This window comes from Patella vulgata, chromosome 3 (assembly GCF_932274485.2).
Source record: "Patella vulgata chromosome 3, xgPatVulg1.2, whole genome shotgun sequence".
NCBI lineage: Eukaryota > Metazoa > Mollusca > Gastropoda > Patellidae > Patella > Patella vulgata.
In genome coordinates, this window is record NC_065881.2 from 22,066,591 (window position 1) to 22,087,242 (window position 20,652).

The window sequence follows — 20,652 nt, forward strand, 5'->3', positions numbered from 1 at the left end:
TGTACCACCAACCATGTCCTGGTAGACTGCGAGGTATACAAGGAGGAGAGAATGGACCTAGTGAGAACAATGGAGACTAACAACATACCATTCAACACTAAGAATCTACTCTTCCCGCGACCAGATTTGAAACTGCAAATCTTCGAACAAATCCACGCCCTAATGGACACAGTTGGACTAAGTAGAATAGTGAAGTAAGAGGGGGTCACGGCTAGACGGGCTCGGCATCTAAACACTAAACTACATAGGGGATTTATACCACACTGGCAGGATAGTGGAGTAAGGGGGAGTCACGACCAGACGGACTCGGCATCTAAACACTATTCCGCCAAAAACAGACACCAAACCTACAGAGTGGGATAGTGGAGTAAGGGGAGGTCACGATAAGACGGGCCTGGCACCTAAACACAAACCCCTCAAAGATGACATCTACCAAACTAGCAGGATAGTGGAGTAAGGGGGAGTTACGATCAGACGAACTCGGCACCTAAACACTATTCTGCAAATAAAAACTAACACCAAGCCCAAAGAGTGGGATCGTGGAGTAAGGGGAGGCCACGACAAGACGGGCCTGGCACCTAAACACTAACCCCAAACGATGACATCTACCAATCCAGAAGCAGACGAAATCATCCATCAAACGATATGTTTTATATTAAATAAAGGGAAGAACTTCCCACTAAACCAAATCCATGGCCTAATGCCAAATGGAAAGATTGCAAAATCATATTCTAAAAACAGGAATCAGCTAAATTCGGCTCTCCTATGTCTTGTCTGCGATATCACTTATGTGGAAGCAGACGTTAAACACCAAGAACTACTACTACTACTACTGTACCAATCCACTCAATAATCCTGTCTTTCAAAATATAAATGACCCCCCAAAAACGTAATTAGTAGTATAAGTAATAATGTCTTCTGTACTATATCACAGGGTATATTTTGTTCACTCTGGTTAAATTATAAACAATACAGCCATCATCAGTATGCACTATTCAGCTAGTCAGGTTTATATATTATAGTATATCATATTGCAGATGTGTATTATCAATGTATTTGAAGTAAGTGTACTCTCTGGATATACAACCTACATGTAAATGTGTATTTAATTAAGCAATTAGTTTATACATTTTTTGTTAGTATATATTTATACATTATATGGTAATTTTAATGAAAACTTAACTGTTAGGTGTGCTGGTATTATAAAGAAAATTTACTACGCTGTATTGTGTGCTGGTTGTATTACATGTAAAAACATAAAATAGCTTTCAGATCAACCCTAACCCATAGGCGTACCAGCTGGGGGCCCCCCATTTTGGGCACCAAATGCTGGGAAAATTTGGGCACACAATTGTACTTTGTAAAAGTTGTATAAAAAAATATTGCGTTCTTGAATGTGTCCAATTTAACAGCGAATTTATTATTATTATGTAACATACTAAGAACCTAACTACATTTTTTGGGCACCAACCACCACCGCCCCCCCGCCAAAAATTTCCCCGTACGCCTATGCCCTTACCCATAATGTTCATTTATAACATGCATTTCATCAATGAATCCAGGTGTGCGTTCTTCTTTTCATTGTTTTCTATTTTGAAGGCAATTCATATTAATCATTCCTCAGTTGGGCTAATTAATTTGTAGGCCTATATTTATCTTTTCAGTGTTATTCGTTTGATGTGTAAAGTGTATAATAAGATGTCTTCATCAAGCCATATACATGTACTCATTTAGAACTGATAGAGTCCTAATTGGTAAAATAACGAAGTAGAACCCTTAGTTCTTTTCACTTACAATAATGTACATAAACCCACACAGTGTATTTACTATAAGGCTAATTGGACACATGAGAGTTTATATACTGTGATGATTAAGTGAACCATGTGCTCTATTAGATACACTATTCCATTTAAGAATACCATCATTTAATAAACAGGTACGCAACATGAGAAGTTCCTATGATGTTTTTGTATCTCCTTTTTATTTCTTTCACACTTTCTTATATTTAGAGAGGTCTTGGCACATATTTAAAGAGGTTGTGCTTTGAGATGCTAGACTATTGCAAGAATATAGAGTAAAATGTTTTGATCTCATCACTTGCGTAATATTTTAAGACTCATTTTGTTGATCAAGATGAATACAATCACAACTTTACACATGATGACACTCAACTAACAGCAAGATGATAAACATCAAATATCAGTTATTATACTACTATTAGAGAGTTGGAAATAGTGGACAGGCAATCACCAACCATAACATTCATTGTTACCTACATGTATGTATGACAAATTCTAAATATTCTATGAAATGCTTTATCTTTTCTATCTCCCATAAAAAAATAAGAGATGTCTACATGTATGAATTAAACAGATGTAATCATAAAATCTGAATATATAAAATTCTATTCATTTCATACACCACTTTTAAGTGTGTGTTATACTTACAAGAAAACAGTATCCAATGGAAAGTTGATGTGACTTAGGGATTTGAATGGGGCTGCTGGTTTCGAGCAATCCACCTTTCGTCCCTTTTTCTGTTTCCCTTTTGAGCCAAGCATCGTACAAATACAGTTTGGCACACATGATTCTGATATTTCGAACAGGATCGCTAGGACAATGGAAGTTAGAATAAAACGATAGGGCAACATGATGCCTTAGTTTTTACATTTCTTTTACTGCTACTCCATGGCCTTTTCAACTTCACAGATTTATAAATAAATAAAATATCCTGGCACATTTCTTCAAGATCATAATTCTACTGACATTGGCAAAAATTGGACCAATGTGAATCTGGTGTTGGTCTATGTATGTCCTCAGTGCTCAATCCCAATTAATCGTTGATTTTAACACAATTTTTGTCATATGCTTCTCGACAAACACTTAAGTAATATATCATAAAACAAATACTTTCATTTACATCAGTGTAGGATATAATGTTGTAAACATAAACACCGGTCTCAAAAAATAACAATTGAATGAGGTTTGTCAAGTTTGTGTCAGAAATGCCAAAGAAATGAACTCAGAAATCGCCTAAACACAACTTGTTCAGTTCAGTTCTTTCCTGGATATAAATTTCATACTCCAAATTTTTAAAAATAAATCATAAACACAAATGCACTTGAGACGACTCTAAAATTCGGCGTGAATGTTTCCACTTCAAGTGCTAATTCGAGCTGATAGCGTACCATACACACAGTGAAGCCAGACTCACTGACAAATTTTGCAGAAGTTCCTTTTTTTCTATCGCTTTGTAGTCGATTTCCCGTGCTATATCTCCACAAAAGCACGTTGTTCTTCACATAAAACTAGCACTACTAATTCATTCAAATAGTTTAACGTAAGTATTCTTCGCTTGGTCAATCGTGTGTATCCGATAACAGTCTCAAATCAACCACATTACCGTAAGGGATGTTTCAATTTTTCTTTGCGAGAGCCATCTTGATTTTCTTCCTAACCTCGTGACGTCATGGGGTCAATCTGGGCTAAGATCAATGCGATTGGTCAGTTGTGGCCATAGACAAACAATGCAGCCTTGGTGGCCAGGAAAGGCGATGGAGGATTTGGTTGAAGGCCTTCTATATTCGCTGACCCTAACTTGACAAATCTAGACTGCAAATTCCTTTTCACACATTTCTATTGACATAAAGCTTACAAAGGCAAACTTGTAAAGGTTGTATCCCAGTCACTGTGATTGGCAATAGTTATTCAAGAGTTACCGACCTCACAGAAAGCGATTTAAACATAACCGCCATTTAAAATGTTTTTATATCCCTAAACAAAATATTATTCTTAGATTCATTGACAAACTATTTTTTTCGTTGTAGTAAAGGAATTTTCTTTACATATTGAATTACTGCTGTACATATAAAAAGGCACGCAGCGTTATTTTGTCTTTAAAAATCGAATTTATTTCCATTTGTGAATAATGGAATTTCATATGAATATAATAATTATAAACAAATAAATTATTTATACCATCTTTCTTGTTTGTATTTTACTTTGTTAGTTTTGTTACATGCAGTAAGGAGTTACTTAATAGTTGAACATTTTTAAAGCCCCCTTTTAATTTTATGTATGTGATTTTTTTTTTTTTTTTTGGTTTTCCCCATTAGTTTGAGTGCGTCTTCTCCCCTTTAATCCTCCATTAATTTTAGTGCATCCCCCCTCATTTTAAAGCTATGAATTTGAATCAGTATTTGGTAGAAGAAAATTGCCTATTTGGAAATATTTAAGTCCGATTAATCCCCAAAACATATTCTGGAGACGATCTTTTCATCCGTACAACTACAACTGTAAAACTAAAAGGAGCGGCACAATACATTATCTCACTCCGACATCATGATAATAGGTTTTAATGCAATCCGTTTTACAGTCTTTTATTATTACTTTAATTAAGTTTAATTAACAATTATGACTCTTCACAAAGTTTAAGACATTCCGCCTAGAAATTTATTTTAGCCTATATAAACACGAATTTTGCATTTGATCCGTAAAGAGACAAATTATCATTGTCATCGAGAAAATAAATGTAAACGAGACGTCTACTTATTTTCTGTGCAAAATTCTATTCAAACACTTGTAGATCGAAAAGTATTTTGTAGTTGCCGAACTAATTTCTCGTTAAAGTGTGTGTGAATCGGGTGAACTGAGAAATTTTTTTAATATATAGGCGTTAAAAGGCTGCATGTCTGACCAACTAACGGCATTTCCTTGACTATATTCAACTATATTTGTGTGCTCTAGTCTTGCATACACTCAAATTTCGTACTCAGGCAGGTTTTGCTTGAACCATGGGAGGTGACGAAAATTAATCCCCTACTACCTCTCATGAACGAACTGTCCCTTTAAGTTCACGGAAAGGGTCGTACCATCTCAAAGCCAATTTACCGTTATAAAACCATTGGTAATATCCCGCCTGTTCCTAATGTTGTCAATTAGTGGGATAAAGCGGAACTTATTGTAATTTCGGCTACATCCCTGGTAGATCAGTTAGAATAACAGTTATAATCAAAGGTGACGTGTCCCACACTTCAAAGGGAGTCGCTAATGGAGCGGTCGTTTTGTCGAATAAAGTTGAAAAGTGAAAGAAAATATTGACGTTTTATCTGTTTTTCATGTGTCTTTATTCCCTCGGTTGTATCACGGGAATATTGCACTTTCTGTCCCCAAAGGTTCTCTGTTTCATTGTTTGTTTTGAACAAGCAGGGTCAGATTAAATACCTTTAGATGCCCTAAGCACCGTAAAGATTATGCTGCCCCCATAAATTCTACATGAAAACGACACTGAATCATAAAATATAGTTTTACCTTTCTAAATGAAACCTGCATGTGTGTTCAAATAGCTATTTTCTATATAAATCCGATCGCAATATCCTCGTTAATTACTTTACACCGTTAACGTATGAAATTAAAAAAAAAACAAAAAACATACGGACCGGCTAATATTGGGCTACCACCAACAGAAATATTTGTTCCAGTTACGCATAAAATTTATTTGCAGTATAAATTCCCATATAGTTTTTGAACGAAGGTTATTGTGTGCTCTGCTACATGACTTATGAATGTTTCTTGTACGTGGTTAATAGGATTCCTTATAAAATGTTCCGAATAAACAGGAAAAGCTGTAGCTAGAAAAGGAAATGAAATTTTCTGGTTGATTGCTAATTGTCAGCATCATAACGATGTTTTATAAAAGGATTGAACAGAAAGAATTCTGGTTATCTCATTTGGCCGATCTTAATTATTTGTTTGAATACTTTTTTTAAAGAAAAAAAATGTCAAAATCATCGTAAAAATTATTTGCCATTTGATCTCTTATGCCTGCCCAATCAAGTGAATATAACCTCTGAAATTCCGTACCTAGGCCTACTCATCAAATAATATACGATACATTTTTGTCCATTGATTTCATGTCTGCAGGGATTGGAACCCTTGTTGTCGATCTTGTATTGTGCATGATTTGTGAAGAAAATTTGATTTATTTCTTCCATCATTCGTGAAGAAAACAAACCCCACTATTTTCACCGGAAATTCGACAATTATGACATAGTGGCACCATTACAAGAACATCAGATATATAAGCTGTATGTTCGGAAGACCATTTCATCATGTTATGATGTTTTACGACGCATTGCACAAAGATGAAAGAGGCCGCCCCCAAATGTAATTATCAACGTATGTAAGTTGTGACAGCCGTCTTAATCACACTTGATTAACACCGTCTCGTGGATTTGAGCTTGTCCATAAAGATTTCCACAAATTTGCTGTGGTATAGACATATTCACATGGGGACTACAATGGTGGATATTCAGAATAGATGATCGTGTCTTGAGAGACACGGGGCATTTCATGCTAAATTAATAAAAGATAGATCAGAAATTTTTTATAGCAAAAAAATTACAATACCAGTAAACTTTTTTCGAAATATAATATAGCACACAATACTTTCATACAAAAAATTAAAGTGATTATTTTGTTCAAAAACTGCATTGCAAAAATGGGTGAGAAAATCTACAATTTGGATGTTTCATAAAAAATATCTAAAGTCGGATCTATATTATATTATGTACTGGTATTCATATCTTTAAACATTCATCACCAAGAAATGGAATTATAATATTTCATCTAGTAGGCAATAAAGCCTAACAACTCTACAAAACACAAAATAAGACATACATGAATATAGAAAATAAACCACTTAAATATCAAATTTTTTTTTGAAGAACATTTAATGCAAGGGTCGGCCTAGATGGCAAAAACACTAGTTAGTTTTTTTGTCAATTATTACCTTGAAGATGGGCTAAACTAATTAATGTGAAAAATGTTATAGGAATGATCTACTATTTGTGCATTAATCATCATACCACAACTATTGATAATATTAACTTATTAAAAGTTGATAATAATTGATTAACTAATGATACAAACTGATACAACAACTTACTAGTAATTAAATTCTATGGAATTGAGTCCTGTATATATCTACTGAATTCAGGGAACCAAGTCCTGACAAGCCATTTTCCTACAATCACAAATATTCCCTCACAAAAGGCTAAATTACCTTGACTTATAGGCTAATCTGCACAAGGGGTATGGATGACAAGTTAGTTAATAATGTAAATACAAGTTCCTTATCTTTTTAACAATCAGGGTCAGTATGCACCCATATTCTTATGTGCACTATCTGTACTCCAATAAACATGTTACACACATAAACCACACCCTGTGATATACAATATTTAAAGGTGTAAATTAACAAATCTAATATACATCCCACAGTGTAGTGGAATACAAATATTTTACCTACAACTCACAGAGAATAAAAATATAATAGTACACAGTATAATCAGTATGTGATGACTTAAATATTCTTGGACATCTATAAGCTTAGTCAAGGTATTCCTCTTAGTCTTACCTCATATAGAACTAGTAATAAGCATAAAAATTTAATGACATTCACACCATTCAGAAATATATAACAACAATTATAACAAATTAATAAAAATATAATATTAAAAAATTACAATGACATGGGTAATTATAGGGGTAAATGAATCCCTAGACTGAGGTATTGGGACAAAAGGTGTCAACTTTATATTGATTAATGCGTAGAAATTTGTATGGACTATTTTTAAAAATTATGTCAATTATAAATGGTTTATAAAATGAAATGCTAAAGCTTAACCAAAAAATATATTTAATGCCTTGCTTAAAGATACATTATATAAGATCTAGATAAAGAACTAGCCATTCTTGCTATGATAGTTCGAAAGTAGATGATGTAAAATGAATAATTTGAAAATTTCATTCAAATTACTCTATTGCAAGCGAAGATATTAGCCTTTGAAGGTTTGACAGACGTGTGCAATAATTTCAACCACCGTACTGGTTGATCGAAGCTAAGTCTCGGTCCTCCATATTTGATTAAATCAAAGTATCGCTGAATCTATTTAATGTCGGAGAAATCTGATGCCATCGAGAGTTGATTAAGGCCTGGATCAGTTAATTAATGTCTAATTAATACTTTAGAAAACATTCCAGGCCTAAAGAAAGACCTGCAATAGGCAGATTTAGCGCTTGCATAATGCTTGTTTAACCAAACAATATATTTAATCTTATCTACATATTTAATGTATTAAGCACCCAGGAGCTTAAAATATTGTTCAAAAGGAAGATGCTGAATACAGTGAAATCAAACAAAACAAAATCCAAAGGGCTTTTTTTAAATTGCATTTTGCTGCACCCAAATTGCAGGGAGTGATTCAAATATGAATTAACAAAATGATGTGGATATTACTTTCCTATTACATCACACATACAGTAAACTTTACCTTTACAAGGGACCTACCAGAAAAATCAGGCAAACAAATTATTATGAGCAGCATGGGGGAGTTCCATGAGAAACCAGCAGGGGACTGCTTATTTTGTCAAATATCATATATAACAATTTTGAACTTCGTATATATTAAACAGTACATCAAAAAGAACATCAAAATAAAATTAGAAAGAGATACAACACAGTAACACGCACTTTTGGTCAAGAGACAGTGTTAATTTGAATAGTTTATAAATAAGGAACTGGAATATAAAAAGTTCACCACTTCTGAAAATTCACATCATTTACTCCGATCAATCATTTATTCACTTTTCTCATGGGCAACTGGTCTTGGGCTATCATCCTCCACATATTCATTTGGTTCGATCATATCCTCATCATATTCTTCATCATCTTCAGAAGTTGCTCCGTCATCTAAAGTTTCCATGCAGCATAAACTGTAACAAACTATACTTATGATTACAGTGGGTAATCCAAACATGAGCAAAAATAACCATCTAGATGCCTGCCATATACTTAAAACTGTTGTCACAAAATCAAATCCTATTCTCTTTAATTTCTGTAAATAGCCTGAACCCCCATACGCTATTATTTTTTCCTCCACGATTTCATCTAAAAACTTTTCAAGGGAACTAACTGTGAGTTGTGTACTATTTTTATCCCATAAGTAAAATAGATGGGATGATGTTTCCAGTACAACTACTGTGGGTACCACTAAAAATGACATTGTTATACTATTTGCTGTTTCTTCATCCGGCATCCAGAGAAATTGGAATGAATTGTGAAATTTTTCTCTTTTATTTCTTGCAACTTCCCTGACAACATTTTTCAACTTTTCACACTGGTCATGTAATGATTTATCTTCAGAGTTTATTATTGTTAAAACCAAATATTTCCCAGAATTGGCCATTTCATTCAAGCCACCTCCCATAACTTTTGGAAATGCAGGGAATCGCTCTTGATTAAACCATTTTTCAAGTTCTTCATAAGTTACCACTCCTGGATTTGATTCCTTGAACTCAAATTCAGAATTGTCTTTAAATACAAGAACTGTTGGGTTGACTGTTGCCTTGATATTAGAAGGTAAGGCATTCATGGATCCAGAATAAAAGTAGCCATCTATTATGTTTTTTTCAGCTAAAGAACTGTATTTTTTAAATAAGTCATTATTGGCATCATCGTCTCCGACAAACATAAAGAAAACTGATGAAGCATGCTTTGTCTTAGCTTCAGAAAATCTGCCACTGCTTGTTATCTTTCGAACACTTGGACCTTTTGCTTTTGTTGCAAAATCTATGATGTCTTCCTTTGATCGATCTCCCCTGTGTGTGTAAACTTTTTCTCCATTAATAAATTTTATTGTAGGAAATCCTCGAACATCAAATTCTGATGCTACACTTGAATAACGTGTACTGTCTATTTTACCAACTATAATTCCAGAATTTCGCAAAGACAAATAAACCTGATGATAAATTGGTTCCAATTTCTTACAATGTCCACACCAAGGAGCATAGAACTCAACTAACCACATTCCCTCTTTACGTTTTTCTAGTAATTGGTCATTAAGCTCAACTTGACCTAAGCAAATGTGCAGAAATTGACAAAAATGTCCATAAACAAATATTATTTTTATTATTTTGATGGGGGCCGCCATCTTGCAAATGGAGTTGTCCCCCTTCCACAGTTCTTTAGTGCACCTGTTCTTTTCCGCGGGAAACGATATCACAATTTGTTGATCAACATATAGGCCAAATATAAATAAAATCAACATGGATCAAAGTAAATTTGAGGCAGATCGGACAAAAAAATGTATTTTAGAATCAGAAGCACCAGAATGTACAAAGTCAAAGCCATGCTGGCTGGGAATCGATGAAGCGGGAAGGGGTCCAGTTTTAGGTAATTTCCATGTATTCATTCCATTCGGACTGGCTGATAAATACCTAGCTCATTCGGACCATGAGAGTATTTAAGATATGTTTGAATATATTTAATAATAATGTGACAAAAAAAAGAAAATAAATAGCATAATTTGTGATTGATTGCTTCAATAAATAACAATGAGCTAAATCACTGAAATTGTCTTTCAAAAATGATTGGCAATGTCTCAGACTCAGTATCCCAGTTCTGAGTTCACCCACCACAGTGCTACCCAATATTACATATTATACTACCAAGTATTAGGAAATGATTATCCAATATCATTAAATGATAATCCAATACCGTCAAATAGCTGCACACCACTATAATTACTGCAATGAATCTGCAATAATTTTCAATGAAGTTGAAAAAAGGAAAGAAAGTGTTGTGTGTATAATATTTTAATCATTATGGGTGCGAAATCAAATGATTCTTGAAATGTGGCTGTCAGTGAGATCTGGAGATGGCACACAGGTATTAATATTAAACTTGTTCACTCTGATAACTTTTTATGGCAAATGACGGCCAGGAGATAGTCAGAAACATTGGCCATGTTTATTTGGAGAAATCTACAGAGTCAGTACGTCTGCAGTGACTTCAGAATGACCTAGGGCAAGGGTTACAGAAATTAAATTACAAAATGATCAAACTGGGAGTTGTGTGTAGTAATGATGAAAAGCTAAATGATTAGTCTTTGCAGCATACAAGGATTATTTATTATGTTTAGTCCCATTGTTCATCCAAAAATCGATGAACATCAAACATTCATTCTTGCTTATACATGTAATATAACTGGAGATGATGACTGAAAGTCTAAAATGTCAAGAGGTCTGTCAAATATTCCCAAATTATTTAGGTTGGTATAATTCTCTTCAGGTTTACAGTTGCCTTTAAACCAGTAGGGGAAATAATTTGAAAAAAAATAGTTATACTACTCCAAAATACCACATTCTACCAGAAACTTATTTGAAATTATATGCAGCTGTATTACATAGAGTTCATGTTCCTCCCACAGGAAAGAAGCCTGTGTGTACGCTAAGCATTATAAAATAAGACAACTTGTCTCTTGAACACTGATTCACTTATAAAGAAAAACAGCATGTAGCAGGAAAATTTTCCTAGATTTCACAGTATTATCCTTGTTTTTGTCCTTATTGTTAGATGATAGGCTACAAAACAGCTAGTTTTATTTCTGGCAATAATAAGCAATTAAGTGCATATTTCTATTTCCAGAAAATGGTTGCAGTGTGCCATACGTGGTCTAAGGGGAGATAATTTGACCAATTGTTATTACCTCCCCTTAGTAAATGTGTATAAAATTTGTAATAAACAAAAATAATATGTTTTTAAATAAACTAATGAATTTAAAGAAATGATAATATTTTATTTCTGTACTTATCAAAGGTCCTATGGTGTATGGAACATGTTACAGTCCTCTAACAAGTGGTGATTTATTGAAAGAAATGGGATTAGCAGGTGATAATAATAAAGATAATAGCTGTCTTTTCATATATTCGCGTGAACAAGACTTCAATGTGTCTTGAAAGCTTGTAAAATCTTAATGTACTTTTTACCATTAGTTGGTAATTTGCTTTCGATTTTTGATGAAACATATACAAGAGATGACTTGTCAAAACGTTGCACCGCATGTCTAATAAACTAGGGATTGTATTCCATATAAACCATTGCTGTGTTTTACGTACAAATTATTGGTGTCAGTTTTCCAACCTTTCTCAGATAGATCATTTATAACTTATATAAGGTACGATATACATGTATAAAATAGATTGTAGATGGCAAATTGTTGATGCTAGTTTCATGTATTTTAGATTCAAAGACATTAAGTGAAGAACAGAGAGATAGTATGTTTGAGAAGATTCATAAAGCTAGTGATAAAGTTGGATGGATGGTTGAAATACTCCCACCAACATATATCTCAAATAGTATGCTTAGAAGGTTGGTAAAATAACCATACAACATGCAATTGACAAAACTTGGAAATTTACTTAACTCTTTTGTTTTTTTTAATGAAATGCCAAGAAGAAAGTGTTTTGTATCTGTGTATGGTATTCAGCAATAGTCAGTATTCTAACAGAAGATATATATGCATGGAAGGAATAGGAGATTTTTAGTGGCTCTTTTTGCAGGAGTTCTCAGATAAATCACAAACCATACAATATTCTTTGGGCAGGTCTTTTTGTAGTTCTTAGATAAACCACACACTAAACAACATTTTGATTAGGTCTATTTGCAGGACACAATATTCGAACTAATATAGTAACCTGCATCATTAATTCAATATGTTTATCAGACAATGAAACAGAAAATGAATTAGCTTATACACATGTATATAGATAAAGCTGTGATCAATCTGATTAAAATACAGATCTATATTTCGTTTCGTTTTTTTTTTTTATACTTTCGATGGCCTACACGACCTGAAGATCTGATCAGTTGTAGTGGAAGGTCGCGTCGGGTGTCGTATGAGTGGCTTTTGACCTTCTGACATCAGACATTGATTAATCAATCAGCATTGACATTTCTAGTGGTTTACCCCGAGTTCCGTGCACCTCACACCCAAACTCTCTGTAAAAGACTGTCTCATTGACTAATCCCTCACATCATCCAGAATGCGGGATATATAACAACCTTTCCAGATCCTAGTGTAGTGAAGACAAGTAAAACAAAATTTTGAACTATAACAAACAAAACAAAATAGGATCTGTGTTTTAATCAGATTGAACTGTGATCAGTTGTAGCACAATTCTAAGGCACTATTTATTGTATTTCACACCAATCTTTACACTGTTGGTTTCAAAGACACATAAGAGATATCTAACTGGTATTGATGTAGATGCTTTCTAAAGCTCTTTAATCCCCTAAATAAAGTGAAACCCTGAATTATTTGATGGGATTTACTTTATGTGACTTATGATTATTTTATTGACAGGATCAAGTATATTTTGAATGCGTTATCACATGATTGTGCTATTGGATTAATAGAAAAAGTTTTAGCAAAAGGTGTCGATGTACAAGGTGTCAATTATTTGATGGGATTTCCTTTACGTGACTTATGATTATTTTATTGACAGGATCAAGTATAAATTGAATGCGTTATCACATGATTGTGCTATTGGATTAATAGAAAAAGTTTTTGCAAAAGGTGTCGATGTACAAGGTGTCAATTATTTGATGGGATTTCCTTTACGTGACTTATGATTATTTTATTGACAGGATCAAGTATAATTTGAATGCGTTATCACATGATTGTGCTATTGGATTAATAGAAAAAGTTTTAGCAAAAGGTGTCAATGTACAAGAGGTAAGTGGATAGTGAATGTTATTATCCTGGGGCATTTATACAACATACATTTTATTAGTTGTGAACAGTCCCATAATATGCTGTTGAACAAGATCTTGTGTGATTGGTTGTGGTAAAAAGGCTGAACATGTCAATCTGTGTGGAAAATCGAAAATACCTATCAAGATTGTTATCTTTTAAAACTTTTGAACAATGATGTATTTATTAATTTCCCAGTATCTCTGTCATATTTCTTTATATATTTTTTAGATATACGTAGATACTGTTGGTGATCCAATGAAATACCAGAATAAATTAAAAGATCTTTTTCCCAATATTTCCATCACAGTAGCTAAAAAGGCTGATGCTACCTATCCTATAGTCAGTGGTGCCAGTATCTGTGCTAAGGTAAGAATTTAGAAGACAATTTTGGGATGCAGTACACATTTCAAACGCTGATTTAAATTTATATTCGGCATTTCATTAGACAAAGGTAATTATTAATAAATATGTTTGAAACTGTTTAGTTAAAGAAACGATGTCATTTATTTTATTAATATCATGTGTAATTGTAAACATAGGTACATAGTGAATTTGACATGTGTCATTGGAAAAATGCCAATTCCATATCCTTTGTAACTATTTTTATGTTAATAAGCTATGACACAGAATACTCTTCGAAAACGTTGTCCAAATAAATTAGTAGCTGTTTTTCCGTAAGTATGTGTTAAAAGTTTATTGCTCTATCCAGTTACTAACTGCCTTCAAAAGATTAATACAGTAAACTTCACACAAGTCGGATCTAAGTGGAATGACCAATTTCATCGGGAGTTAAGCCAAGATCCAAGTTAGCTGAAGACCGAAATTCAATCTTAGCTCGATTAGAAATAAACTGCAAGAGCCGGATAATAATTGATTCAAAGGCAAATTTCAAGCTTTTGTTTGTATGTGCGAGTAGATAATTTCCTTTTTGGTGCAAGTAGATAACTTCCATTTTGTCGCCAAATTTGAAAAATGGCCTAAATTTTCCAAGAAAGTGTCTCGTACAGCAGACAGCGAGTTTCGAATTTTCCAGGAAAATTCTATTATTGTGTCGCGTCAAACAGGCTGATTTGAGTCAAAATGATAAGGGAAAGCATTTTGGGGCTCTTTGCCGGAATTAGATCAAATGGACTGCACATTTTGATCCGAGTTGAGCAAAGATCCAACTTACGCACAGAAATTTAATAAGAAAAAAAGTGCAGGATCAATTCGAGTTGAGCAAAGATCTGACTTATACGAATCCAATGCGTAGTTTACTGTATCTGTATGTTGTTGTAGGTTGCACGTGATTATTCAGTAAAGAATTGGATATTTGCTGAAGATATTGATACAGAAGGTTTAGTTTATGGGTCAGGTTATCCCTCAGGTAAGTAATATAAAGTGGTATGCTCATTTATAGTCAAATAGTTTGGTGACAAACTGACTTTGTCGAATACGAATATGTGAGGCTGTATTGTAAAATTTATTATCGGCCACGACTCTGTATTGGTGAAAAATAGTGTCACACAAACAAAAAATATTATTGATCTCAAAGAATCACTTAAAAAGAGCTGATGCCTATGTGCAAGCAAATTATTGAAATAAAATGTGTTAGTCCCGAAATGAGCTAGCCTCGATACATGCTGTTACTAGGAATTACATGATAACAAATTTCTTTTATATGTCTACAAGTTTATAAATTCACCATCATAACAGTGCAAAAATTGTCTTAGATTTTGATACTTAAATTGGCAATTCAGCTGAATTGGTCAGCAAGACATTGACACATACATGACACGAAAACAGCCTAGAAAATTAAACTTGTTCTATTGTAATATTTTCTTTTCAGATCCAAATACTAAGAAATTTATGTCGAGTAGTTTAGATAAAGTGTTTGGTTTTACACAGTTTGTGAGATTTAGTTGGTCAACAGCAGCATTAATAATAGAGAAAGAGGGTGTACAAGTCAGATGGTCAGTTATATTAAACAGTATTTTCTTTAGTTTCTCAGTTATATCTAGACTATCAGATGTTCGAGATTTAATGAATTAGAACACCTGCGAGGTTTAAAAATTAAAGATTAAATGGATAATATATTCTGCATCTTCAGACACTCGTAACTTAGCTGAAAATATCGTAATTCTATTTTTGAACTATTGTACCAAGAACGGCTAGCTCTTTAATATTAATATTTTTAGTATGCTTCTAAGTTACAGAACTCAATTCTGTATCCTAGATTGAAATTATATCAGTTCAGATTCTGAACTTCAGAATGTTCCAGACTGAGAGCATCCTCTAGTTGTCATGCAAGTGCTTGATCAAATTAAAGAGATTCTTTGAGCAGTTTCTGCTATTATGACTCCTCTTACAGCATATAAGATACTGTTCTGATAATGTAAAGCTTTAATATTTTTTCTGTGAGATAAACAGCCATGTAAATGATTATTTCAGGGAAGATGATGATGATGAAGAGGAAAATAAAGATGCTAAAGGAAGTGCTAGTTTACTTACATTTTTCAAAAGGTCAGATGATGACCCCAAGTTACACAGACATCAATATTTTACAGATAGATGTTTAACTAGCCTAACTAATTTATAGTACATAACATTAAAGAGCTAATTGTGTATATACATGTAATTAAATACTTTGATACAAGGAAAACACTTTAAAAATGTTAAGTCTAGTCTAATTTGTGGTCTAAGGGGAGACAACACCTTCATATTATCTCCCTTTAATCTCCAAATGAGTTGTCAGCAAAACTACCAATCTGTTTCACAGAGAATTACGAGTCTCGTATAATATCTCTGTCATAAATGACTGCCTTAACACGTGCTCTCACAGCACGCGGTGTGAATCATTGGCTGAATGGCGCGTGCATTGTTTACATAAGACATAACTGCTTCGGAGAGAATGCTGCATTTTAGTCATTTTAATACCCATTTACACTAAATCGGAAATAAATTTTACCTACAAATACGTCAAATGCCATTATTTATTTTTCCAATGTATACAAAAAATGTTTTAGAATTTAATTTGTGGCAGGAAAAAAGTTAATATTTCTAGCTAATTAAGCCGCATCAATGTCATCCTTATCAGTGATTGTCGCGGCCAAGCAAATATTCACTGCGCATCAGTGTGCAAAACTACATTATCCCACTCAGAACGATATTATTGAGAGATTGAAATGTATCCTTCCTTGATTTTGTTTCCAGAGCATATCTGGTAACTGTTACAAGATGTCCCGTGAAACTTTGTAATACATACATTAACCTATTTTTAGTAGAAAGGCCAAGTAAATTTTAATTTGGTTTTTGGATACAATTTTAGAGCACATCTTATAAACCATGCAATTTGTTTTCATTCAAGAACTGAGTTATAACTTTACAGTCGTATAACTTTGATAGTTTTGACAAAGGGTGGTGGTGTTTGTAATCGATTTTGAAATAGCATAATTGGGATGTCTTATACTGTTTACCTCGCATGTAAAACTACTAATATTTGGTTGTTCATTTTAATGACAAAGAATGTCTATCTTTGTGCCTTCCAAAATATGTTGATGAATGAGTCTTCTCGAGTTTCTGTTGTTCCATGAGTAGTGCAAGAGCCATAGAAATATATTATACTATTCAAAAAAAGTAGGGGATATTTGATTTTGGGGGCATAATACTAAAATATGCAAATGACTACGAAAAAAGTCACTATAGAACCTAACAGAAGAAACATTTCCAGTTACATGTGACGCCCAAACGCACCAATAGCTACCGCATGGAATGCAGGTGATGCTTGGGATCATCATGGGGGTCCAACCCAAGATTTGCACGACTCTGACTTTGAATGTTACAGTCATTGTGGCATTGAATTCCAGGGTGGAAACATCAGTTTAATTGTTTTAGTGACCAGAAAACAAATTTTGAAATGCGTCGGCTTACCCAAAATGAAAGGTTACGTGCCCTTGGCATGCTACAGATCGGCACAACACAGGCGGTTGTGGCGCGGACAATGAATGTTTCTCAGTCTGTCATAAGCAGGCTATGGTCCAGATACCGTGATACACAATCTGTACAGGACACACCACGCTCAGGTCGACCAAGGTCGACAACTCAAGCCCAGGATCGATTTATCCGTACCTTGGCCTTGAGAAATCGTGTCATCACAGCAAATCAGATCAGCGCTCGTCTTCAAACAGACACTGGTGTGAGAGTGAGTGGCCAGACGATTTGGAATCGACTGCATAGGGGTCACCTTCGCGCCCGACGTCCTCGCGTGATCCCTTGTTTGAGAGATCATCACATTCAGGCAAGACGTCGTTGGTGTAGGGATCGTCAACACTGGGATAATCGACGCTGGAGCAATGTGATGTTTTCAGATGAGTCAAGGTTCACTGTTGATTTTTTGGACAGACGTAGTCCATGTTGTGCCGTTCGCACGACGTCATGGCCGCCGTTTCATCTTCCAGGATGACAACGCAAGATGTCACAGGGCCAGGATCGTTACAGGTTACCTCCAACAACAGAACATCACCACATTACCTTGGCCAGCACTGAGTCCCGACCTCTCCCCCATCGAGCATGTCTGGGACATGCTTGGACAGAGGTTACGTCAACGTCAACAACGTCCTGCCAATGTCCAAGAACTTGCTGCTGCGTTGCAACAGGAATGGGACAATCTGGACCAAAATGACCTTAGATGTCTCATTAGGAGTATGCCACGTCGGATCAATGCTTGTTTGGCAAACAGAGGAGGATTTACCCGTTACTGACTTGGTTGTGATGCTGTGGTAACTTTGCTGTTTGACCCCGGGTATCATTTTACCCTTATAATGGTCAGTCTGTGCCTTACTTAGTCTAACGATCATTTGGAATAAATCTATGAATGTGAACTTCATTTCATTTTGTCATTTGTTTCTTCGTCAGTTTCATTAGGTGACTTTAATAACACTTAAAAATCAAATATCCCCTACTTTTTTTGAATAGTATACCTTGTTTTATTTCAATTTTCAAAACCTTATATTACAAATTGACTAAATGGTCGATTCATTTTTCAAAAGATTGAATAAAACTAATATTAATTCTTACCTTAAATATTCTGTTTTACAGTACATTACAGATATACTGTATATATACCATTTTGAATTGGCATCTAGTACAGAACACTTTCAGCAGTGTAAGGCTATATACTTCTTGGTCACCCCCAACCCCTCCCTCAGTGTACATGGGACAAACATTTGTGTCTATATGTCATTCACACACTGCTTTACTATATATAACAAACAAAAGTTTAATATAATTCAACCTGTTTACTCTTTCGTATCACAACTAACAATGAGAGAAAGCATGGTACATATATATAATTATTTCATTCGTATTTTATATATTCATTAACAACAGATACCCTTCTCTAATAGGGAAATTTGTCCATTATATAAACCCAATAATAACGAAGACTAGTGACACAGCGCAATGTAATTTAAAACAGAATTGTTTGGCAATCAGCAAATCTCTTTTCTTCTTTCTTTTAATTGTGCCTTGTGTATAAAAATGAACTAAGTGGTCCATATTAGAGAGGGTTATCTGTATTGTCGATCATTTTATTGATATATCCAGCATATACAATTAGCACATATATTTGGCTAATAGATCAATGTATGTTAAGCTGGATTCAACTTACCAGTATTCATACTTTCATATTTATTTTTAATCCTTTTAAATTTTTCATTTGATTTCACTTTTTGCATAACTAAGCACTGTCACTATTTCTCAAAGCTCTGAATATTATTCATAAATCCATCAAAATGACTGAAAGGTTCATTGGTGTTTAGGAATATGTAAGCAACTAGCTAAGTTTTGTAACTAATTAGAATCACTTATAAGAATTATTAAAATTACATTTGAAAGAAAATATCTTTAAATACCAGTACCATTGACTTTCTCAATACAGTATTAAATAAAATGAATCCTAACATTTTCTATCTGTTTATTGTCATGCCACGTAAAAGTCTCTCTCTTGGATGTGGCAGTAAAAATTGACTCCAATTTAGGTTTCTTTCATAAAATTTATAGAAATAACATAAAAATAAAATAAGATAAAATTAGTGTCTCATAAATGTCCTTCATCTGACGAGACATATTTCAACAAACATTGAAATCCATTTTTCTATACCAGCTATCGAGATCCAGACTTTGTCGTTTTAATGTATAGTTTTATGATAAGCAGTGACTTGGTCGAAAAACATTAGAGCTCTCTTACAACTTTTCAGCTACCTCTCAGATGTGTTCAGTTTTTCGTTCATAGATATCCTTTAACTAACAATACTTCAAAAGACCAACTAAATTATCAAATACAGTCTATTAACCAGACTATTATTTTAATGTATTGAGGAACGGGCTGCTATTAACCCAACTATTATTTTATTCTCGGAAAAGGAACAAGGAACAGGCTGGGCAGATATAACCTATCTCCTAATCATTAAGATATATTTTCAAGCAGTTCATTTAAAGATCATTTTACAAAGGAAAATTTACTTCTGACTTGAGGGATGAGAATTAACAGGATTCAGAAACTTCAGGAATATTTTACAATCTCACCGGGTTGATCCTTTAAAAAAAAAAAAGTATGGAAGAAGTGCTTATTTTGTACAAGAAATATTTTATGAGTATAATTCACGGGGTTAGCGGGAAAGTGTTTCAAGATGGTGGGGGAGTCTTTTGAAGTATTGTTACACATATAGATCTTTTGATGGTCGTGGAAATCTGCTGATTCCATAATTCAGGAAGAAGAAACACCATTTATTTCATCATTTTCAATCCATGAACACCATAAAAATAATCACATGGCAGTTATCCCAGAATCGATCGGATTATGTCCCTTTGACTGATCAAAATTCAATACAACAGAAGATAATATTTGGTTTTCGAAGAACAAGCAGTTCCTGTCATCACAATTTATACAAAATAATACATGCAGCATCACATAAATAAATTAATAAACCTATTAAAAATTTCAGTTCTGTTTCATGAACTACGATCTTCAGGAGTAGCACTTCCATGAATTATTTGAATCTCCATCTTGTTTTCTT

General features: G+C 33.9%; 3 protein-coding genes across 3 annotated transcripts in view; 1 reads left to right on the forward strand and 2 right to left on the reverse strand.

Annotated features, from left to right (window-relative positions):
* LOC126816691 (adhesion G protein-coupled receptor A3) overlaps positions 1 to 3,502 on the reverse strand; it is a 64,579-nt gene extending 61,077 nt beyond the window's left edge. Inside the window, exon 1 of the mRNA XM_050543421.2 lies at positions 2,448 to 3,502. Coding sequence (XP_050399378.1) covers positions 2,448 to 2,650 — 203 coding nt within the window. The 5' untranslated portion in view covers positions 2,651 to 3,502. The remainder of the gene's footprint in view (positions 1 to 2,447) is intronic.
* Positions 3,503 to 6,376: 2,874 nt separating this feature from the next.
* Positions 6,377 to 10,033, reverse strand: LOC126817030 (protein disulfide-isomerase TMX3). The gene has a single exon (XM_050543844.2). It carries the CDS (start codon positions 9,989 to 9,991, stop codon positions 8,639 to 8,641), a length of 1,353 nt encoding a protein of 450 aa, XP_050399801.1. The 5' UTR covers positions 9,992 to 10,033; the 3' UTR covers positions 6,377 to 8,638.
* Positions 10,016 to 16,255, forward strand: LOC126817032 (ribonuclease H2 subunit A). The gene is made up of 8 exons (XM_050543847.2): positions 10,016 to 10,233; positions 11,659 to 11,730; positions 12,084 to 12,210; positions 13,489 to 13,576; positions 13,826 to 13,963; positions 14,876 to 14,963; positions 15,426 to 15,549; positions 16,028 to 16,255. Exons 1-8 carry the CDS (start codon positions 10,107 to 10,109, stop codon positions 16,173 to 16,175), a joined length of 912 nt encoding a protein of 303 aa, XP_050399804.1. The 5' UTR covers positions 10,016 to 10,106; the 3' UTR covers positions 16,176 to 16,255.
* The last annotated feature ends 4,397 nt before the right edge of the window (positions 16,256 to 20,652 follow it).